Source organism: Rhinolophus ferrumequinum (assembly GCF_004115265.2).
Source record: "Rhinolophus ferrumequinum isolate MPI-CBG mRhiFer1 chromosome 5 unlocalized genomic scaffold, mRhiFer1_v1.p scaffold_110_arrow_ctg1, whole genome shotgun sequence".
Classification (NCBI taxonomy): domain Eukaryota; kingdom Metazoa; phylum Chordata; class Mammalia; order Chiroptera; family Rhinolophidae; genus Rhinolophus; species Rhinolophus ferrumequinum.
In genome coordinates this window covers 3,627,632-3,652,945 of record NW_022680355.1, presented here as the reverse complement: position 1 = coordinate 3,652,945, position 25,314 = coordinate 3,627,632, and the positions used below count along the sequence as shown (strand labels likewise).

Below are 25,314 nucleotides of genomic sequence, written 5' to 3'. Positions count from 1 at the left end.
AATTATTCTTTATTGGCAGGTAACTGGAAAACAAGTTTTTACCCTCAAGATGCAGTAACTCTGGAAGATCTGGTTGATCATCACTGGGGTCTGTACTTTGCAACATCTGTAGCAACTGGTCCATTTTATCCTACAGAAATGAAACAGTTAAAATAAAAAGTAACACATTATTATGCAACAATATGTTCTCACTTCATAATTAGATAATGAATAGAGAACTTCTGGAATTCACAGATATGGAGATTCCAATTTTGCTTTTATGTATGTAGGATCTGTGCACTCTCTTTAGTATCCTGTGAAGTCAAGAGCCTTGAAAGCTCTACCTACTTATTTTTGAAATTGCTAAGAGATTCTCTTAAATGAGAAGAAACAGCCACATTTAAACTTACAGTGTGTGAGTTCTTCAATCTCTTATGTCATGCTAGTGGGTTTCACTATTCTGAAGCAGCTGTAGCCCTGCCATGCTGACAGGTGTAACCTCTCTCTCAAGATGGCATTACTTATGACTAACAACTCAGTTATTACTTCTCCCCCATGGTGAATACAGCAGCTGTTTCAGTAAGGCATAGCTCAGCTATGTTACAGCTGTTCTCTTTCTAAGTAGGGCCGTAAAGACTTAGTCTACATTTTCTTCCCACCAATGTTTCAGTATGTGGTTTCTCTACTCTCCTATGTGGGAAAGGCTGGAAGGTATCTCAAAGCAATGACTTAGATCTAGTTCAGAATCTTTTAAGGACCAGTGGGACTAATGAAATCATCATAACATAAATACATCTATACATTATATAAGTACATATGTATTTATATGTAGGTTTAAAAAAAATCAAAATATAGATCTCATGTACCAAAGATTATTACAACCATAGGTACATTAGGTAAATAATGTAAAGGCTACCAATTCAAAGCAAAGTAACTATTTAAACCAAAACAAAAACTTTGTATTCTGTATAGAAGTTTAATAAGAGATGAATTAATTACTAGACAGTGAAAGTGACACAAGTATATAAAAAACTCTTCTGAAGGCAAAGAGTTTTGTATTTTGAAATGGATACTATTTTTCAATGTAAAAGATTAACAATTTTTATTTTAAGTAGTCTAAAAAAGAAAGCACATGTCAGAAAAGTTTGCCTACAGCAAAAAAAGTGGTGGTGGTGGTGCTAAACTGAGGTAAGAATCAACAAGTGGATAATTATTGTCGTTTGTTTATAAAATACTATATCTTATTTGAAATAATCTAGTAGAAAAATAAGATTTCTAGACAGACCACCAGTCTGACCCTACTTGCATCTTCTTACGTGATGCATCGGCCCATACATCTACCTGACCCAGTTGGATTCCTTGGAGCCCAGCAGTCTTCTACCACTTACTTCTCTAAAACAACACTCTCCAAACTTTCTGCTCCTGGCTCCCCTAAAGAAAGGCTAAAAACCTGTAAATCCCTTCACATATTTTAAAGATGACATCTCATTTTTCATCATAAGTTTAAAATGTTACAAAGAACATAATTTCCAGAATATTAAATACTGACATTCAAGGGGAATCTTTGCTTTGTCTATACTGTTTGAATTTTTGTAACAAAATACATGCATTAATCAAGTAATTTTTTTTTTAAAGAAGGTAAGATAAACGTTTCAGCTTCAATACCAAGTATGAACTCCTCTCATGGAGGAAATCACTTACTTCATCAATAAAGGCTGGTTCCGGCTCTGGCTCTATTGTTTCTACCTGAACATCATCACTAAATTGTACCGTCTTCTTCTCCGTTTTAACTGTAAAACATGTAACATTTATCTTTTCCTTGTAAAATTTAAAATACTATCTGAAAGCAATTTAAATCTCAAGAGAGAATTTCAATTTTTCTTATATTCCCGTTAAGCTGATACACTCAATTTAAGGGATAATTAGGTTGCAGATTTAAACAATAATGGCAGAACATAACTTCATGTCAAGATTTCTTAATTTTCTAAAGGTTTTACATTTTCGATAAAAAATACTTTATCAAATATAAGAAGTATATCTCTAAGACAAAAATTAATCAATCACCTTCTACACAAGAGAGTTCAGTAAATTAGAGGGAACAAAAAGTCAAGGTTTAAAATAGCATAAATGGACTCAGCAACTTAAAATAAATTCTCTTTTTAAATAACCCATCCGTTCAAAGAAAAATCTCATTTGTTAGACCATGCTATTTCAGTGTAACAAATTGGAAAATTGGCTGTATGTTCTTCAGCATGCCACTCAGACTTTTTACAAAGAGAATGCAACCAAGCCAGTGGAGAACTTCACAAGCAGCCTTGGCAGGGATCTGAATTTTCCACTAAATCAGCCTATAACAATAATGTAACTATATTGTTTAGTTACATTATTTTTTGCAATGAAGAAAACAATGATTATTAAGGAATCTGCAAATCATTGGCCAGAAACAACGTATTTTTCTTGCTCAATAAAGCAATCTTTAAAAATCTAGTCACTGTAACCATTAACTAGTACATATAAGATTATGATTAACAGAACAATTAACCTTCTCCAAAATAACACTGAGAGGCACACACAGCTTTACAGAAGTGAACTTCATTTCTGAATTTTTCATCCTTGTACCAATGTGGTCAATCAGAACTCATAAAAAATATAAAGATGAAAAGGGGATGGGAAAAGAGCAGAATTAAGGAAGGGAAATAATATCCATTAAACTATTAAATGAGTTTAGTGGAATATATACTACATTTTCTCCAAAGATTCTACAGTACAATCCTATGAGATATACCCATTTCATAAATGAGGTTAACAGTGACTTAGAAAGATTATAAACTCTTGCACAGGTGAAAACTAATGAATGGCAAAACCTGGATTTGAATGCCAATCTGCCTGGCTCTACTGGAATCTGGCCTGTGATATTATTCTGAGAACAAGAAGTTTTTATACCACTTATGTATTCTACGTTGAGAGATTCCACATAAAATGGAAATAGTTTAATTTCCAACATAAGGAATATATTCATCCCATTCAAGTCAATACAAAGCAAAATTGTACATTCAAAAAAAGTTTCAGCTGATTTCATTTTCCCATGAGGGAAAAGAGACATCTACTATATATATTTTTGCTTTTTATATCTCGAATTATTAACAAGTAGAAAGCCGGGATAGCACTGTATTGGCTGAAACCCATAACATACATGGTCGACTTCACATCCTACCAGCTGACAGTGCACAAGTTTGCAGTGCTTTTATCCCTAGGAACTATTACTGTGTACACAATATGTGTATATTGTGTGTATATAATGTTATCTTTACATATGTAAATGAACCTTAAAGCATCTCCAAAACAAAAGAAGCTAAGCAGGGCAGGCATTTCTACTTGATACAAGTGAAGTGGGCTTGTTTCCTCATAAAGAATGATGCTACGAGGATCATGCCAGCACTTGTTTTCCAAGCTTGAGAACTATAACTCCATTACCTAAGCTCTGATGAGCCTGTTTCTCTTGTCGGTGGGCCAGACTGAAACATCTGAGAAAAGCTAGAATACTCATTTTAAAGCTGCAATGCTATATGATGGGGGGAAAGATGATATGGCTACATGATCTATACACATGAGATCTTGGATCTCATCTTGAACAGAAGTCCAAGATAATTCTACTCTTTCCAACAACTGATTCAGGAGGGAAAAAAAAAAACTCCCAAGCCCCCAAAAATCACCACCATCAGCAGCCCAGGTTAAAAAGTTGGCACAGTATGCAATGCCATTTAAACAAGATTCTGCAACAACGTTTTTTGGCTTCTCATGAAAAAAGAACTCCATTAAAGGATTGGGTGTCAGGAATCTTTCTCTATGAAAGTGACACAAGACAACCACGCTGTAACTATGAGAGGGCATCGTTTTATTAAAGATCTGTAATATCTGGTTTGCTAAAGCCTTCTCTTGAAAGAGAAGTGTTCTTATGTTCTTTAAAAAAAGTATCTCTTTATTGTTAACATATATATTTATATATACATGCACTTTTGTATCATTTGTTGTATAAATATTTATTTACATAGTCTGTATTCTGGATTAGATTCAGTACTAGGTACTGTTGGAAATAAAAAGATGACTAAGACAGATCCTTTCTTAAAATTCTTGTAAACTAAAAAAAACCTAAGCCTCTTGTGGTTTATAATTTTGATTCCTTCCACCTAGCATTATAGAAAGATGAGATGAGCTGAGATATTCCACCAGATAACTGCAGCTTACTGACTTATATAAAAAAACTTTTAAATTTTAAACATTTCAATCACTAACAGAAATCTTTCTAGACTAGAACATATTTGTTTCCTTAAACAGAGGAAGGTTATGACTTAATCTTGATGACTCAAACACATCATTATGAAGAGTCATTAAAAGTGCAGTATTATGCAGAAATATAGTCAACTGTCTACCAAAGTTTTGATAGGATACCGGCAATTACATCTCCTGCAACTGTTATGCCTGTCAGTAATATCATTTTTCCTCGTTGGCCCCACTTTCTAGTCTATTTTTCCTAGTCAGCAAAGATTTGGAAATCAAACTGATTAGTTATGGCTCCTTCTGAATATCTGAAATAGAGGCTAGTAAAGCCATTATTGTTGTTTAGTGACCACAGCTCCCAAGTTTGAAGCTAGAACACTAGAAAAATAGTCTCAATCTTTGAATGGGAAGAATTCTCTATGAGGTTACACTGCACACTTTCATCAACTGATGATAATGAAAAAACATAATGCATAAATTCCATTAACACTTCTTACCGTGCATTTATACAGTGCGGTGTGTGTGTGTGTGTCTTTTTAAGAAAGTCCATAATCTGTCTAAAGGTAATCTTGGTAGACAGATGACTGCAATTCTCAAATGATTTCTGGTAAATAATCTACTGACCAGGAAGCTACATTTTTAAACAAACTCCTTAAAGGCACTAACATTTGAGAGTGCCTGTCGTAGAAAGTTCAACTTTACTCAACTTAAGAAGTGGATTATAAATTATCATCCACTGACAGGTGGACAATACTCACTCATTTCTGGTTCAGCAGTGAGATCTGCAGTCACAAAATTAGAAGGAAATAACCCTATGCCTTGATGGGTTTCACCTTTCCACCAGTTGGGATCACTGTGAGGAACAAAAAAGAATGCTTTAGTATAATAAAGATTTTTATTTCTACAAATATTTTATCTTTAATAGTGTTTAGCTCACATTATTACCAGATTTGAATCCCACAACAATCCAGTGGAGAAAATGAATGTATAATTATTACAAATAAGAGATGAGATCTCAGAGAAAATAAGATGCAATTAAACAGATATTCCTTTATCTTTTGGAAGGCTGGTGAATGCTTTGGGGATCTAATACAAGGCTCTTAATTCTCTCCCCAAAAAGAGGTCGCCACAATTAAAAATTGTCAACTTCAGGTGGTTCATGGGCTCCAGAGTAAGAATCCTTTGTAGTAAGATGTGTGTGGTAGGCTCTTAATCCAGATTTCATTCAATGCTGTCTAGTACATATTAGCAAATGTTTCCCCACAAGAGAACACATACGTATGACAGATGACACTGCTTATTGCATAAAATGTTCCCAAGGAGCATACTCCCAGGTGCATCCCCATGTTCTCTCCATATCCTCAGTGTCAAGTATAAGAAAAGCTAGCAAAAAAATAAATATTGTTTGAATGAATGATCAAGGTTTTGTGCAATTTCCAGTGAACCAGCTCAAACTTAACTTCATTTTCTTTCACCCAAGAAAACCCATTATAGTGTGATATTATAGGAATAACCTTAAATGTATTTGAATTTATTTTTAAAAGCCCCTTGTAAAGTTTAGTACTTCATTATCAGTAACAATTTTCAAGTAAACATAAAGTTGTAGTAAAAGACATGTATCACCTGCCCTATGATAATGTAAATGTGTAACGCAATGTAAAGTGAATCTGTTCCACACAAATATACCAAATGATAAATAAATTCCATATATTATGTATTCCTTACAAATTCCATAAATACATATACGTACTTGCTGTGTTCTCTAAAATCTTAACTTTTTAACTAACAATCTTCATTATTAGATGAAACCAAAAATGAATAAATTAAACTAGGCCTCCAAAAAAACCCAAAAACTAAATAATAGATGAGAAAAAAATTAAACTACAAAATAAGAATCTAGCCAGTCTGACACAAGCAAAGCAACTGTCATACAAAGAAAATATCTACATCAATGTTTTTTATTACACTTGGTTGTGGCATCCAACAGGAATAATGTGAAACACAAAAGTAACACGTTATATATGTTCATATAAATGCTCAATTTAATATTAACCATCACCTGTCATCAAGAACTGTAATAATTTCTCCAGCTTTAAAAGTAAGTTCATTATCTTCAGCAGCTTCAAAGTCATATATAGCACGAACTTTTCGGCCTTCGTGTTGGTGGTTAGTTAAGAGATTAGATGTGCTTGGATACAAAGCGGAAAGGGTGGTTGACTGCTGCCTTTGTTCCTTCAGGGACAACTCAATGGCTGGAAAATAACGGGTTTAAAAAGACCCCAAGTGTTAATATAGCCAACATTCCAAAGAAGTGCAAAAAGAAAACTGACGGTAAAAAAGTATTCTTTCAACAGTACAGCTGAAAACTAAGAACATATCCTCATATAATATACTGAACAAAAATCACTTCACCAATTTTATGCATTAATTCACAACTGACAGTTTAAAAAATAAACAAAAATACTGAACAGCACGATGACTATTTTTACTGAACAATTTACAGTATTCCGAGTAATAAAAAGAATAAACTCTTAGATCCATTTTTTGAAGTTTAGCTGCAGATATATTTTCTTTTATCTTTTCAATGTACTTCTATAACTTAAGTTCCCAAAATGACTTGGAAAGTCAGAGTGTTAAGCCTCTTGGAGGACTTACTAAATCAGAGCCTCCAAGGCAGTATTTGAGAACCTGTATGTTATTGCTCCAAAGGTAATTCTTACGCAATCAGTCTAAGAACTGGATTTTAGAAATAACTACAGTAAAGTCTCACCTAACAAATCCCCCCAAATAGAATTCAAATTTGTATCCTCTATCTCTTCCAATGTAGGCCAATGCCATGTGCCACTCAGGTTCTGCAATGTATTCTTAACAGACTGACTGCCCTGCTTTTGACTCAACCCAAAACTTTATAACTACCATAAGAAAACATAGGAAAATATCTTGTAGGATCTTGGGGTAAGGAAAAATATCTTAAGACAAAAAAGCAAAAATAATAGAAAAGCAAAAATTTTGACATCAAAAGTTAAAACTTGTTTGATAAAACACACCATTATAAAATTTACAGTATAAACCAAAAACCAAGAGTAGGTATCTACAACAGATATAATAATCAAAAGATTAGCATGGAAAATAAAAGTTTCTAAGGGTAAATAAAGGAGGTCAAATACATAGTGATGGAAGGAAATTTGCTTTTGGATGGTAAACATACAATGCAATATACAGATGAATGTATTAGAGAATTGTACATTTGAAACCCATATAATTTTCTTAACTAACGTCACCCCAATAAATATAACAAAATTTACAAAAAAAATAAAATTTTCTACATATCGTTAATTTAAAAAAGACTCAATAGAAAAAGAGAGACAATCAGAACAGCTAATAAACATACAAAAAAGGCCTCAACCTCACTAGTAATCAAAGAAATGAAAATTAAAATAATTGGACATAATTTCAAACCTAGGGGGATTCACAAAAATTAAACTCTGACAGTTCCAAATGTCAGGATATTAAAAACAGTAATAATAGCTTTCATTCATTCCTGATAGAAGAGGAAATAATACAACTATTCAGCAAAGTTGAAGATGTACCTATCCCATGAGCTAACGATACCACATTCAGTCACACAAAATAGTTATGTGTGTGTGTATATGTGTGTCTGGGTACGTGTGTGTAAGTGTGTACACAGAGAACATATAAAGGATACTCAAGGCAGCACACTTGTTATAATAAAAATAAATAAATCGGAAAACCCAAATGTCCATCAAGAGGAATAAATTACAGTATACGTTTACTGGTACACTGGAATATTATACAGCAGTTTAAACAAATGAATTGATTTACATATCTCAGCATGATTAGATCTCAAACACACTTTTGCATGAAAAAAGTTGTAGATGGTGTCTATTGTTTATGGATATACAGTGTAGTAAAAATATTATAAAAATATAGACCGAAAGAACATGTGATAGCAGTTGCCTTGGGAGAGAAGAAACAAATGATACTAAGGAAGGGAATAAAGTAGATTTCAGCTTTTATCTATAAAGTCCCATTTCTTTCATTTTTAAATATCTCAGGGGAATAAATATTAAGTAAGAGACCTATCTTCTTTCCATCATCATTTAATCAAGGAATTAAAACATACCTTTTGCTAAATCTTCTTCTTCTTTTTTGTTAGCCACAGTACCAGGATCCTTGGCTACCAGAGCTGGGCTTGCTTTTGCTTGTTCTGCAGCCTAACGCACAAAAAGGAACATGATATTTGAGAGTTGTGCTCAAATTTTCCTACCCCACCTAACCTACAAACTTGCAAGACCCTTCTCATCAGTCTACCACAGACTTCTGAAGAAGAAAGAAATCCAAACTGGAGCAGCCTGAGAAGGAGAAGAGTTAGAACTGGGGCAAACAGCCTGAGAGCCAACAGCCTAATGACTCTCGTAGATTTGTGTAAAGAGGTGAAACTAAAGCAGACAGCATGCAAATCAGAAGAAAGACTAGAGGAAATATTTAAATTTTTAGAAAAATTCTAAAACCAGAAAAGGGGTTAAGAGAGTGAAGATGTCTATTTTAAAAATATGGAGCTTTTAAAAATTTTAAATAAGTATTTGAGAGTTACATTTTATTGTTTCCTTCCAGATCAAAGACAGGATATGTATCTTTAGGAACCCAGGTTTGTATATAACAATATAAATGCTCATAAAATTATAATGTTTTGTAAACCAAAATACAAAGTAGTTAATTCTGGGAATATATTACTGTCCATCTTAAACACATTTTGTAAATAGTAGTAAATACATAAATTGATTCACACGGAATTATAAGCATCTAAATCTCAACGGCTACTAAATTTTTCCACAGCAATCAAGGCAAATCAGACTGACTCCAGCTTATCTTACCAGCCTTATTTTCAACCATTCTATTGGATACCAGAAACTGCTACCACACACACACACACACACACACACACACACACACACACACATATCTTTGACACACACTTGCTTCTACTTCTAATGTCCTCCTCCCTTCTGGCTCCGTTTACTCCATCCACCTGTTTCCCTGTTGAGTTTCAACTCACCAGTCCGTAAACAGCTAAACTCGTCACTTTCTATGTGAAATGTCTCTAAACCTCAGTTAAGCATCCCCTCCTTTGTGCTCCTCTTTGAAACACTTTTAAACAAGGTACAATGATATGGGTAGTAAGAATGTAACTTATGGAGTCAGGCAAACATGGGATCCAATGTCAGATCTGCCACCTTCTAAGGTATGACCTTGGGTACCCTGACCTCTTTGTGCCTCAAGTTCCTCATCTACAAAACGAGGACAGTAATAGCACCTACACGTCACAGGCTTTTAAGAGGATTAAATTAACACATGTACCTTCCAAAATTAGATAAGATGCGGGCCATTCGGAGTTTAAAACAAAAATGATAGCATCGTCTCCTGGGATTTATAATATATGTAGAGGAACGTTATGTCAGACGTTATGACTATAGCATAAAAGATGCTGAAGTAAGGAGTAAATGAACCCTATAGAGTTGCAAGGTTTCTACATTTTATGTGAAATGCCATATTAACTCAAACTAGAGTGTGAAAAGTTACAAATGTATTTTGTAATTCCCAAGCAACCAATTAAAAAATTGGAATTCTAATTTAAAATGACTGAGTAAATGAAAGGCAAAATATTCAACATTATACTAAAATAGAGTTCGATATTCTTCACTTAGTATATTTTATAATGTCGAACAAATGAACAAGGCATTTGTTTTTAGAAAAGCTGATTAGAAAAAAGCTTTTTATAGTTCACTGAATAGAACTTTAAGTACTTTCAATTCTGATCCTTCTCTTGTAATGTTTTAATCATTACGCAACTCTGAAAATTGAAGGTACCCTTAGTCAGAGGCAACCTTTTTCATTATGTATGAAAATTTTTTCACAATTTGGTGAATTTCACAAAACAGACATATTGATCTTTTGTGGTCTGTGAAGAAATCTCTATCGGTCAAGAAGGAAGTGCAGATGAAGCTAGCTACATCAAGCCCCACATTCCTGAACTGCAGGCTTTTCAGAGTTCCTTTCTATCATCAGGTTCTACGTGCAACCATGACACTTTTCTTATTACCTAGTCAATTAAAGCAGGAGTGTAGCATTATTTTTATCTTTGTGTTGAAAGTTAGTGCTGAAAGAACTGCAGCAGCGTAAGTTAAGTGACTAAAGTATGACTTTTCTTAATAGTTTTATATCATTTTCTTCTGTACTCGGATTAAAAAAAGGTACTTTAAAAATCCTTATATTTTCAAAGGCAATATAAGGATTCAAAAATCCTTATATTTTTTGTTAAGTATGCGAACAAAGATCTAGTCTGACTCAATGTAGTAATGACCTAAGCAGCAACTAAGTGACCTCAAAATCTAGAGGGACTTCTACAGTTGATCCTAGGGGATAACATTTTTTCATTAAACAGGCTTTTCAATGACATGCTTTTCAGAAAATACCGTAAGAAAACCAGCATTCTACCTTGTCTTTTACTTTTATGCATTTTATATATTTCTTGTGGCTGAAAGATAGCAACTATAACAAAATTAGTTTTCACGTATTTTATAACATCTAGATGAACGAAGAAAGGTAACTCTTAACTTTATTCTTGCTGATTTATGTCCTGAAAGTAGCCTAACTTCTATGCCAATCAATCACTAAATGCTCTTGCCAGTGTTCACTCCACTTCTTGTCCTTTGAAGCCTAGTCCGGACAGACACATATCCACTAACCTCTATATCAAACGGAAGGCAGGATCGTGTAGTGGAAAGAACACTGGACTGAGAGTCAGGAGGCCTGTGTTCTAGTTCCAGCTCTGTCAACTACTAGCTGTGACCCTGGGCAAGTCACTTAACCATTCTGGGTCTGAGTTTCCTCATCTGTAAAATGAGGGGATTAGATTAGAGAGTCCCTAAAGTTGTTCCCACAACTATCTGAGATTGTAGGTTAACCAAACAATGTTACATTATCAAACAGATCATTAATTCTTCTTCCTTCTCTTATAAGAACAAGTCCCTCTGTGGATGGAAATGCAGTTTTCACTTACACTAAAAAGTGTACTTTAGAGCAGTGCTTCTCAAACTTTAATGTGCATACAGAATCATCGGGGATCTTATTAAAAGAAGATAATGAATCCATGGATCTGGAGTAGCAGGTGAGATGCCGCAATTCTACTAAGCTTCCAGGTAATGATGATGATGGTCAATGAACTATATTTTGAGTAACAAGCCCTAGAACAGGTACTCAGGGTACAGAAATTAAAATTCCACTAAGCACGTACACTCTTTGGTTCTCCGTAGTGAACCTACTCTTTGATAATTATACATTGCTTCTGTCATCATAGAACTTATTATAAGATAACCTTGGATTTTCTACATAAAATTATTCCTTACTTACATAGATTTTAGAAATTATGAATAGTAAAAGCCAGCTATCAATTATGAATATTAATACTTCTCAAAGATACAATTTATCGTTGTAAAACTATTCATAAGTCAAATTTTTTCAAGTAAGAAAAATATATTTTCCTTCCTTCATCTCCCAAGTATATTTCTGGATCTTCACAGCTCAGGAGTACACAGATAAACTAAAAGCGCCTTGGGAAGAAAGTCTACATAAGTCTGGATGAATCATTTCATGATTCCCTGAAGTGGTCAAAACCCCAAACTTGAGCACTCCACAGCTGACAAGTTTTCTGCTTATGCTTTCACATCACTTGTTATATTCTACCCCAATCCATACAGTGGGGAAATACAGTGGGGAAATGCAATATAGCAAATTACCACACATTTTAAGCCCCCTTGATTACTTGGGCATCCTAAAGGATGGTTATACAAATAGAAAAACAATAAAAACAGATACTCTTTCATTTTTTTTAATATGACATAAATTAGATTGATCTAATTACATAAACACTTCTTTTTTTTTTTTCTTTTTTTCCGGAAAAAGGCAAGTTAAACCTTTCAATCAAAAGTTAAGCCTTTATTAGGAGGAAGGAAGAAGACGGATGCACTGGTCAGCTGTTATTAAGAGAAAAGATACTTCATGTGCTTCTCTGCCCATTGACCACCTTGTATCTCCTTCCTTTTTTACTACAAGTATTCATAAATTTCATAAAAATAAAAAGAATCTCTAAACTCATCCTTAAATTTTAAGGCTATCCTGATTTTTGAGTTGTCGTTGTTTGCAGATAAAATTATATCACATTAAGAGCATTTACAAGATTGTCAGTGTTACCTGATATAATAAAGCAATTTCGCCTACACCATTAAAATTAAAAAATTGCAAAATGTTAAACCAACTCATTTATAAAGGAAAACAGAGAAACAGTGGGAAAGTGTAAGTTGGAAAATATTAATATATCACTATATTTTTTTGACACTTCTAAATTCAAGATCATTAACAAAAATTTCTCCAGAATAGTAAAAACTGCCTGGGTTTGGAGGAAAGAAAGCAAAATGCAGATAAACATGGCTACTTTAGAGAAACAAACTGTAACAATCACAGAACTTTACAAAATACCTGAGAGCCAATAGCTGGAAACGTAACTCCTTGTTCCTTAAGGTTCTTAATCATTGCTGATATTAGACTAAGCTGCGGATCATTCTTAAATTCATCTGTCCACTCAACCATGAGAGCCTTTAATTTTTCACACACTTTAGGATGACCCTGAAAACAGAGAAAAAGTTAATAAAAAGGTACTAATTTCCTGGCTAATATTGAATATAGATATCTTAAATATAAAAATTATAAAGTGTTACAGATCTCGTTTGAATCGCAAATTACCCCTAGCTATAGACAATCCGTAAGAAAACATAGTTGGTTATTAGAAAAGAAAACTAATTTTCTTTTCACACTATGAAGAAACAAGAGAAGATATAATCATACATACCTCATATCAAATTAAAACAGATTAAATATGTAATAACTTATTTTGGAAGTCAGAAAGACAGGACTTTGCAAAGTATTTTACAATTAAGCAAAATACGTACAGCAGGAAAACAAAGAAAAGTGATGTTTTGTTTTGTTTTTTTGTAGACCAATAAAAAAATAAGGTGGAAACAGAGAATAAATGGTATAGTTCCTTTATTTCTAATTCCTGACTTTTAATGTGTACGACTGCCTGTTTTTCCCAAGTTGCTTAATTATTTGAAGACTGGTTTGAGGTCTACTGCATGTCAATATCCCTGGAAACTTTATTTCTTTAAAATAACATCTCCCCCTTAAGTAAAAAAACCAGTACATTCATTGTAAAATATTTGGAAAATACAGAAAAGTGCTCTCTCCTATATGTAGCTATTTGCTTTTCCAAAATAATTGTTCATGCTACTAAGTACAAGTTTGAGTACCACATCTTCAATTAAATTAGAGAAAACACTGCAATAGAATCTCTTCATAAACAGTGGTACATTTTGATGACCATTCAGGACACTAAAAGAACGGTTATTAATTAGTAGAAAATACCTAAATATAACTGAATAAAAGTAGAATAGGAAAAATATTAGGACGTAATCATGTTTGAAAAGAAGTACAAAATTTTAAATTCTTATCTCATTTCTGTACTGTTGTCCACTAAAACCTGGAAATACTCATTTTCCCCAAAAGGACATTTTCCCTTTTAACATTAAAAAAATTTTTCTTGATATATGTTACACTCCTCCCTCAACCCCCCCCCCCAAAAAAAAGCCAGTAACAATTACCTCTAGAATGCACAAATTTTTACTGAGAAAACTCACATATTACTTAGTAACTTAGGTTTTTTTAAGTCCTTGAATTGCAGGATTTGAATTCTTTATTCTACATTCAGTTAAGTACATAGTAGTATACTACTAAACTCCTATGATGGTCGGGTAGTGGCCTTTTGCACGTCAAGATGAAACTCAACAATGCCATATTTTGGCAATATTTCTGAACACTTATACCTCGGGAAAATACCTCTGTGGCTACAAAAACTGCCTAAAATCAATAGTATTATTTAATCAGATAAAGAAATTCACATACTTATCAGATGAAAGGAATGAAAAAGAGGTTAAATATATTCTAGCTTGAGAAAAATCAAAGCATGAAGTTATATAAACTTGTAGTCTCTTCAGCAAAACACAACATTTACTTATATATTGGATGGACAAAGCCTAGAAAGAGTTCAAAAAAAAAAAGAAGCACAGACTAGTCCTTCAGTGATTTAAAATGTGAAGAATTGAACAATAAAAGGTCTGGAAACAATGTTCCTTACCTTGTTTAATACATTGCTTACTTCACTAGCGAAATCTCTTGAACATACTTCCAAATGAAAAATTTTGCCACAGTTTGATACACATGCTCCCAGAAGCTAAAGTATAAAAAAATGAGAAGTTAAAAGGGCTCAATTTCAGCAGATCATTTTGTGGTAGAACTTAAACTGAAATCACTCACAGTCAGAGCTTGCATAGCAACATGAGGATCTTTATGGTTCACCCTCCTCATAATAGACCGAAGACAATCTTTAGGTCTAAAAATGAGAAATATAACAATCAGTTAGTAGTACATCCGGTTTTTCCGCTTAACTATAATAGGCAATAGCCTACTATATACAAAGGGGAGAATATGGTAGACTAGTTGTTTTTATTAATGACACAATTGAAAAACTGTACACTAACAAGTCCCTTTAAATTTTTCAAACAAAATTAACAGGCTCTCTTTCTTAGCAAGCATAGATTATCTGACTAATTCTGGGTGAAAAAAAATTTTGAAAATAAAATGGTAGACCAAGACTTCCATTTCAGTCGTGATGGAAGAACTGACACCAGACTTATACTTCTGCTATAAACAATTCCAAAACTGGAAAAATATATTTAAAATATATATTGAGGTAACTGTTTAGGGCACAAAACCCTGAGCAATGCTGAATGATGATCTCGAAAAAGGAATACAAATCAAATCAGCCAGACATTTGGCTCAGCTTTCTACCTAGATGCACTTTCCAGATACAACCAGCACAGGCTTTCAGCCTAATGGCAGTTTCGGGATCTCAGTGCAGAGGAGGTAAGCGCACGAAGAGAACCATTATCTCATTGTGTTGAGGAAACAGAAATCAGAATTCAGAAAGGCCGTGGGAGCTAGAATTTGCAGGACAGACTAGAAGGAGCTATATGAAGAAAGAGTTCTAGATACTTGCACAGAGGTCCACTTAGGTCTGCTGGGGAAAAAGCCAAGCATACACAGGTAAAAACTCCACACAGTTGGGCAAAAAGTAACTGAGAGCTACATGCTGAAAAGGCAGACACAAAAGAACAGTACCTAAAACAGGCAAATACAAAAATAGAATAGAAATCACCAGTGGATAGGAGCGGGGAACAGAGTTCTTATTAATACGCACAGAGTTCCTCTTTGGGACGATGAAAAAGTTTGGAAATGAATAGTGGTAGTGGGTGCACAACATGGTAAATGTACTGAATGCCACTGAATTATACACTTAAAAATGATTAAAATAGTTAAGTTTTATGTTACTTATATTTTGCCACAATAAATAAAATTTTTAAAAAAGGAATGAAGTACTGCTATATACTACCACGTAGATGAACCTTGAAAACATATATATAAGTGAAAGAAACTGGTTACAAAAACCACATATTGTGTAATTCAATCACATATTGTATGATTCCATTTATAGGAAATGTCTAGAATAGGTAAATCCATACTGATAGAAAGTAAATTACTGATTTCTGGGGCTGAGGAGAGGTGGGGATGGGAGAAACTGCTAATGGGTTCAGGGTTTCTTTTTGGGGTGATGAATATTCTGGAATTAAACAGCGGTGACAGGTGCACAAACATCTGAATATACTAAAAACCAATGAACGGCATGCTTAAAATGGTGAGTTCTATGGTATGTGAAATAAATATGTAAATATAAATACAACCACAAAAGAAAAAAACCTTATCAAATGATCTGAACTCCAATGAGCCCAGGAAAAATTGGCCAGTAAGAATAATTATTCTAAAAAATTTCTTTAAGAATTGAAAAAACAATTACCAAGCACTTCAGAAAGAGGGAAAAAGTCCTTCTTAACCGGGAAAAATGAGAATAAAAAAAAACAGGATTTCTATTTCTAAGGCTGTTTCATTCCTTGTTTGGATGTTTCAACTTAAAGAGCATAGGGAAAAGAGGAAAATAATAAACAAAAGTAACGTTTCTTGAATACCTATTATGTGTCAAGCACTCAACTTTTACAGATTCTAACGCTCTTTCTCCACTGATTTTAGGTGATATTAAAAGTATCTGATAGCAGCCTTGCTGAAAAAAATAATGTACTATAACACCATTATTTAGATTTTGCCTTTTTCACAGTTGGACTTCTTTTAGGAACCAGAATCTATGACACCACATTAATTTCTGCAGTTGTGAAAACCATGCTGACATAAAAATGCAAAATTATCATTTCAAAGCATTGGTAAAGGCCATACATTAAAAGGATTATCTGAATACTAAAATTAAAATCATTAAAAATTAACAATCCAATGATGATTCAGCTCATTGAATGAGCATTTTAGAAAATAATCCTCTACACTTGGCTTTACCACAAATTTTTAAATGAAATTTCTGGTGTATTGGTTATAAATCACTTTCTTTTTTTTTAAAGTATGAAATCTAAACTTGTGGTGACTTCTGAAAAGGGGAGTGGGGAAAGGGGATGTGAAATGGAACTTTTACTTTTTATTTTATTCACTTCTATATTGTTTGAATGTTTTACCACAGCCAATTTTTAAAACCAAGGCAAAGATATCTCTGGCACCTAAACAAAGTTGGCTACTGCACCAAGAAATGATAGAATTGCAAAGCCAATCAGAATGCTTATAAATGCTGATGCATGCCAACTATGCATGCCAACATAGCAGTATCTTTTAAGATATAAGTTAAAAATAAAAATCACCAGAATTGTGTATAAAACCGGCCCTATTCAACAACAGACGTGACCCATAAAAACCTAGTATTGACTACCTTATTCCGCTCCATGCATTTTTTTCATGTCAGTTTTTCAGTATTTCTACAAGACAGTAAGTACAATTGAAATACGCTTTTTATTAAACCTTAGGACTTAATGAGAAATTATAATTAAAATACTGTTTTTCAAAAGGCTTAAGAGTTATAAGCAAATATAAAGTAGGTATACTGTAGCTATTATCCTCTCAATACCAAAGAAAGTTGACCACAAACACAGTGTCTGTATAATTTAGCATCTATGCAAGTACCCTTCTGAGAGTGAAAGGGGTTACCAATGGACACAATATGGGAACAGCAGACATAAACTGTACTTTCAGGTAGTTGTGGCTTCTAATGTCTTCTACTCAAACTGTAGCCACACTTTTCAAGAATGTACACAGCGGCCTTGGATTATGTCAGTCTGATGAAAGTCAATGATCAAAGTCAGGTTCACTTATTCATTATTCACCAGTCTTACTTCATTCCACCTCAACAAACTGTACAGTCAGCTTCAAAGGAAACAGAACTTTAAGAGGAGGCTAAATCCCCTCTTCTCACACTCCCCTCCTATCATATCAATCTCAGTCATTCAGTTTCTGTGTAAAGTCACAGCCATTAAAACTAAGCTACCTATTGCTTCAAGGTAAATGAAAAATTAAGATGTGAGCGCTGCTTAATCTTCAGACATATATATCACAGAGGCATGCTACCGTGCTCTCTTTTGCAATTCAGACTCTTCCAGTTTCCCACACAAAACACAAATCTGCAGAACTCAAAGCTCTGAATGGAAACCTGGAAAGGATATATTCTTTAAATAAATTTCATCAGCAGTCACTCCTGTGATCTAACAATTAATTAAGAAAATTTCTCATTCTTGCTCATTCATTTTATTGGAAAACTATCCAGAAAGCAAGATTCCTCCACATATAGTGCTGTATGTTTATATCAGTGCTAAAGGAAACCCTTATGATTGATCCAGTTTGGTCAGGAATACGTCAGAGTAAATCACCTTCTCCATACAAATAGAAATGACACTATGAAAAAGTATTCAACAGGCAGCAAATAACTCTGTAACACTTTCACTAAGTGGAGTTTATGCCGTCATCTTCATTTTGACTTTCATGAATTTTCATAAACTAAAGGTGCTACAGGTCACGTACATAAAACAAAACCATGAAAGGTCATCATGAAAAGTCTTCATGACTACCACATCAGTTAAGACTTCATCTGCTAGCTGCTCCTATTTAGTATAAATATCTACAAATGCGCAGATCTCTCTCAACACAGAATAGTTTATTTTCTATTTAAGAAGTCACAAGTAAGTGTCAAGTGAAAAAAAAATAAAGGAAACCTTACATCACATTTTGCCATTCAAGTTCTTAAGGACTGTGTCTCTCAAGTATCACAATCAAAATTTACTATGTGGTTTACTAAAATCCATTGTTTTAGTCTAAGAATATATTTCATTATTTTGTTATCTAGTTTAAGTTCTGATTCAACCTTTATAAAAATAAGAGGCCTCTGTGGGAAATTACGTATTCCAAAGAGAACCACAGTAACTCCCTTCCCACACGTTCTTCTATGTGTTTGTGACCTGGCTACGTCCCATCAAGCGGTCATGTCTAATAACCCTCCCCTTGAATCCAGGCTGAACCCAGTGACCCGCTTGACCAATAAAATATGCGAAGTGGCGTTCTGAGTTCATAAGAAGCCATGCAGGGTACACCTCGGTGTCTTAGAACATTTGTTCTTAAGATGCTGCGTCTGGGAATCCAGCTACCTTTCTGTGAGAAACTGAAGCCAATGCAGAGGCCTCAGTCAGCGTTTCAAATTGATGTCCCCAGCTGAGGTCCTACCTGACGGCCAGCCATCGACTGCCAGCCATACTTAGCTTTCGTCCCAGTCAGGTATTCAGATGACCTCAGGCCCAGTCCCTAGATTGCAACTTCATAACAGACCTCAAGCAAGAAGTGCTGCGTGGTTAACCCACAGACCCGTGAAGACGATGGCAATAATAGCCTGTTTAAGCCACTGTCTTAAGATAGTTTGCTACGTATCAACAGGTAACTAGGATTGTATCTAGCAAATTGTACTAATAGCTGTCAGCTTTAAACAGTATTAACTCGTATTATTTAGAACTATTTGGGTTTTCATCTTTTTTTTTAATAATAAAATTTCCTTAACTGTTTATCACCCCATCTTGAGGATTCCTGAAGAAAGGGCCCAGGGCTACATTGCTTGGCTCCCTACACCCCAGCCATTGCACATAGAAAATTCTCAAGTGAAATCTGAGAGAACAAAAATAGGAATTATTTAGCAACTACCGCTGTTCTCCAGTGACGGAAGGTAAAGCATTTTCATTCTGCACGTTGCCGAGAATAGTGCCTTCAACACGGCCAATGCTCAATAAAAAGTCACTGAGCTAAATACAGAAAATACTACTTTTCACTGCTGCACAGTAATTCCTGTCTAGAACAACTGAATACTCTTCCTTATAAAGCTCTATTTGTTACTGATTTCTGTGTATCTTCCACTGACTGAGGTGGTGTTCTGCGTGGAAAATGTACATACTTTCATAACATTTATTTCTTAGAATTATAATAAGACCATGATAAGGGAAAAAAGGAAAGTGGTGATGGGAGAAGCACAGGAGGTGAGGAACGAGACTGACGGTAATACACACAAATGAAGTACTTTGTAAAAATGCACGCTAACATAAAGTGTCCATGTGCACTTGGAGTCTAGCAATGCTTTCCATCGTCTACCTTTGTAAAGGGTAGTCAAAATCTCACCTCTGTCAAAACCCTATTTTGATATTTTAAAACTCTTTGTAAGACATGTCCTCTTTTCCTTATCTTGAGACAGGAAAACAAGAAGATAGAGGTCAGGGATAGACACAAAAACAGGAAAAGAATTATTTTTCACCTCTCCATCTTCCAACCCCCAAATAACTGTTTCTCTTAACTTAGCATGTGATAAATGACCACAGCACAAACCACACCCTTGTAAAACGCAATAGAATGGTACTTTTCCCTGGGGTTTGCCTGCAAAGTCCAGGTATAAGGCAAACATTGCAGTTAATCAATTTTTATTGTTTAGGGAGTTTCCTATTGGAGAACATACTCTACTATCTTTCATAAATGCTCAATACAGGCAACTCTTCCTCAATTATTAAAACAAAACATTACTCTGAGCACCAGTTGAAGACGTTGATTTGCACATAGTGCCAGGTTGTTTAAAATACACATCGTCTGAGAAAGAACCACATTCAGTGCACTGAGAAACAGGAACAGGAATTGTGAGAGCACAGATAAGCTCGCTAAATGGACAGCAGGGACAAGTTTCTAGGAAAAGCAAAATTTGAGGGGGCTACAAAACAAGAGTTAAATTCAATAAATTAAACATGCACATGATACAGCTCAAATTGAAGGTCAGAGGATCAACAAAAATTAAAACTAATTTTGCATTCCTACCATTGTCTTTTGAAAGAATAATGAAATTTCAAGTCTCTTTGAATATCCCCAAGTAAATTTCCAAAACTGTCACATTTATGAATGTCTACCTACTTATAGCTATGTGGTTGTACAGTTATGACAGATAAACAGCTCGACATTAGGCTACAGCCACCAGTTAGTGAGATGACATGAAATGGTCTTTCCATTAATATATAAAGAGAAAGCCAAAAACTCCTAACGATTTTGCTGGATAAAGAAGTCAAGATTTGTGACATCTTATGCGTTATAAAACTTTTTTAAAGTCTTATTTCAAATGTCTCATCTCTATATCTCATTTAAAAAGTACTTTTCTATCATAAAAGTAACAGGTTAAGCTGTGACAAAAAGGTTATTTTATATCTTTATACTTATACCTTAAGGAAATTATTACCATTGAAAAGACAGCGAATTTAAATTATAATTGTATCTACTAAATTAATAATATTAAATTATCAACTTTTCAAAATGACAGTATCGCTTCTTCATTATCTCCCTTACGGGGCCTTAAAGAAGAATCACAGGACATTCTCCTTAAAGTATTGCAAATATAAAAAAAAAAAAAAATAAGTAAATGTATATTAATAGCAATAATATTATTTATTAAGCTCAGTTAATGAATGTGCTTGCATAGTTAATTTTTTTTTTAAAAAAGAGGGTGCAGCTCACAGTGGTCCACGGGGGGATCGAACCGGCATCCTTGGTGCAACCAGCACCACGTTCTAACCAACTGAGCAAACCAGCTGCCTTGTAGTGTTAACTTCTAATCACCTGTGAAGTAGAACTGAAAAAAGACAAAGCTACTAGCAGTATGTTTCTGTTAGGTTGGGGCAAAAGCAATTGCGGTTTAAAAGGTTAAGAATATCTGCAAAAATCACAATTACTTTGGCACCAACCTAATAAACAGGAGCACACCTGGGAGTTTGGGCAGAAAAATGATTTGCAGAGCAAGGCTATCTGGCATGTCACATCCCTGGTCCCCGCCTAATCAAAGTCAGCAGTAAGTAACCCTCTGTCACTGTGACAGCCCAAAACATCCCTACTAGAGCAATACCACACAGGCTGAGAACCACTGCTAGACAAAAGCAGCACTGTGATACAGGAGAAAAAAATTTGTAGCTTGACAGACCTCATCTGTAATTCTAATGCTTCCTTATCAATGTTATTACAATACTAGAATCATGCCAGGGACTTACAGACACTCAACAATATCAGTTCCTCTAGAGCACAAACATGTCTTACTTCTCTATCATGCTACTTTTATGACGTTAGTTTTCAAAGCTATTTTATCTGACATGCTATAAAAAGTACTTCACTACAAAGTAACCATTCAAGGATGGGGGGGCAAAAAAATATATACAAGTGGACGCTTTGGTCGACATTGCTCAAGCAGTAGTTTGCAGTAAGCAGAAGGGCCTGGGGAGCCAGCGCTGTGGCTCAGGTGGTTGGAGCTCTGTGCTTCTAACTCCGAAGGCTGCGGGTTCGATTCCCACATGGGCCAGTGGGCTCTCAACCACAAGGCTGCCGGTTTGACTCCCGCAAGGGATGGTGGGCTGTGCCCCCTGCAACTAGCAACAGCAACTGGACCTGGAGCTGAGCTGTGACTCAGATTGAAAGGACAACAACTTGATTTGAAAAAAAAGTCCTGGAAGTACACACTGTGCCCCAATAAAGTCCTGGGAAAAAAAAAAAAAGAAGAAGAAGTGCCTGGACGCTGATGGTAACCACTTTGAGCAACTCGTGTAATTGCAGAAGTCAAACGTGACCTGTGTTTATCTTTGTTATCGGTATATATTAAATATTACAATTTTAATGCAGTTTGCCTTTCTTAAAATGTGTATACATTTTTTGCCACCCTCTGTGTGTGTATCTGTACTGTGGAGGGTATATGTCTATGCACAGTTTTTATAGGTCTTAGTATATCTAGCAGGCACACACTAAAATGATATGGGAACTCAAATCTTTGCTGAATAAAGAGCACACACGTAAACCTTCCTTAAATACTGAGGGGAGTCTAATTTAGAAAATGCCTTTCCAAAGTTTAAAGGCATTACACTAACTGTAAGGGAATTCTAATATAAAATATTGAAGAAATCAGAACTGGAATGAACAATAACTGTACGTTCAATGGCATATTCAAAATGCATATTTGATTTTGTAATACATGTTACATAAAACTGTCTACATAACACAAGGGGAAGAAGAACACAACACTGAGTACATATATCAAATTCTCGATTTTGAGCTTGTAAAGTGTGCATATTTCATGAGATGATTGACGGAACATGACTATAGTAGACAAATAATGTTATTTGGCTACTTAAAGAACAAGCTCATGATCCCAAAGGACTTCATCACAAAAGGAGGTAAATTTCTCTATACTAAATATTAAGGATTAATGGAAGGGTAGATAACAGTCACCACATACTTAAATTCAGTATGATGATATTTTGAATTTCCCAGACTATATAACACTGAGGTATAGTTTAGTCAAAGAAAACACAATGCAATGTAATGTATAAGAGAGAAAAGAATCACTAAAAGCTTCAATATAAAATCAGTATGTCCTTATTCATGATTTCAACTTTGAAGTAACTGTTCATTATAAGCACTTAAGGACACAGTAAAATGAGAAAAAACATAAAATTGGGAGTAAAAACCTGACTACCCTGTTTCCCCGAAAATAAGACCTAGCCGACAATCAGCTCTAATGCATCTTTTGGAGCAAAAATTAATATAAGACCCGGTATATTACGTTATATTGTATTATATTATATTATATATTATAACGGGTCTTATAGTAAAATAAGACCGGTGTTATATTAATTTTTGCTCCAAAAGATGAATTAGAGCTGACTGTCCGGCTAGGTCTTATTTTCGGGGAAACACAGTAAAAATTTTGCCTCTGCTACTACTTTTGGACAAGTGGCATTAAAATCACAGAGAGCTTTAGTTTCCTCATCCATGAAAAGATCTCTACAGTCACTAGAATTCTATAGGTCCTATTCTTTAAAACACATGGTGTTTAGAAAATTATAATAAGATACAAAAGTAAAACCATAGTCTCGGGCAAGTAAAGAGGAAAAAAATCAAATCTAATGAGATCCACCCCCTACTGCCTAAAGGAGGACCTGGCTCCTGCTACTATCTGCACTTCCTCCTGAATCATCTCAACTCGCCCCTTTCTCTTCAGCACACACAGATGTTATAATACAGTTTATCTTCAAAAAAAACAAAATTCCCAGCAAACAACCAAAGATTCCATTTAAATCACAGCAAAAAGGACAAAATACCTTATAAGAAACTTTACCAAATATGTACAAGACTTAGAGGAAAACTTTAAAACACTACTAAAAGAAATAAGCAGAAGATATGCTATGTTCTTGGAGAGAAAGATTTAATATCATAAAGACAATCTGTTAATTTAAAACTCAGGCAATTTAAAAAGAAACAAGTTTTGTTTTTAGACTAGTCAATCACAAAGTTTATCTGGGGACATTAAGGAGGGGCAAGAATTATCTGGAAAATGTTTAGGGGGAAAAATGAGAAAAAGTAGCTCTGCCAAATATTAAAATGTATTACAAGGCTTTAATAATTAAAACAGTGTAGTAGCAGCACAGTAATAGACATATACCAATGGGTCAAAAGAGGAAGTTCAAAAAATACATCCAAATACAATGGGAATGTAATATGCAAAAGTGGTATTTTAAATCAGAAAGAAAAAAGACTGACTATTCATGAAATGATATTTAAATTTTGGGGGTAGCCAAACAGAAAAGCATAAAGTTAAAGACATACTTCATTCTACATAACAAGATAAATTCCAACTAGATCAAATACTTAAATGTAAAATTGAAACCACAAGTACAAAGACTTTGAAAGACACTTTGGTGGTGTGTTACAAAGATAAACACAGTGTTACCATATGATCCAGCAACCTTGCTCCTAGGCATTTACCCAATTTAGTTGAAAATCTATGCCCACACACTAAAAGACTGTACACGAATGTATTTTATAGCAGCTTTATTCCCAATCATTTAAATCTGGAAGCAATCAAGATGTTCTTCAATAGGTGAATAAACTATGGTACATTCATATAATGAAATATTTATTCAGAAATAAAAAGTTATTGAACCATAAAAAGATATAGATGAAGCTTAAATACATTTTGCTAAGTAAAAGAAGCCAGTCTAAAAGGCTACATACTATAGGATCCCAATTATATGACATGTTGAAAAAGGCAAAACAACAACAAAAAAAGTTAGTGGTTGTCAAAAGTTCAGAGGGAGGGAAAAACGCAATGAATAGGTGGAACACAGAACACTTTTAGAATGGTGAAACTGTCCTGTGTGATACTGTAATGATAGAAACATGTCATTAAGGATTTGTCAAAACCCATAGAAGTATACAACAGAGTGCGTCTTAATGTAAACTATGAACTTTAGTTAATAATAAGGTATCAATATTCGTTCATTGCTTGTAACATATGAGGCCTGCCAATTAAGTTCGCAAACTTGTTGCAACGATGTTGCTAACCTTTTATGTTATCAGAGGCTATTATCCATTATGAATTTG

At 34.3% G+C, this 25,314-nt stretch overlaps 1 protein-coding gene across 2 annotated transcripts in view; it reads right to left on the bottom strand.

Annotated features, from left to right (window-relative positions):
* The window catches only part of STAM (signal transducing adaptor molecule), a 58,874-nt gene that overhangs the window by 11,294 nt on the left and 22,266 nt on the right, over positions 1 to 25,314 (bottom strand). For both annotated transcript variants that reach the window (XM_033100783.1, XM_033100784.1), the window contains 8 exons: positions 14,704 to 14,779; positions 14,525 to 14,620; positions 12,814 to 12,960; positions 8,402 to 8,492; positions 6,317 to 6,509; positions 5,016 to 5,110; positions 1,681 to 1,769; positions 43 to 130 (listed from right to left, as the gene is read on the bottom strand). In XM_033100783.1, the coding sequence (XP_032956674.1) occupies positions 43 to 130; positions 1,681 to 1,769; positions 5,016 to 5,110; positions 6,317 to 6,509; positions 8,402 to 8,492; positions 12,814 to 12,960; positions 14,525 to 14,620; positions 14,704 to 14,779 (875 nt within the window). The remainder of the gene's footprint in view (positions 1 to 42; positions 131 to 1,680; positions 1,770 to 5,015; positions 5,111 to 6,316; positions 6,510 to 8,401; positions 8,493 to 12,813; positions 12,961 to 14,524; positions 14,621 to 14,703; positions 14,780 to 25,314) is intronic.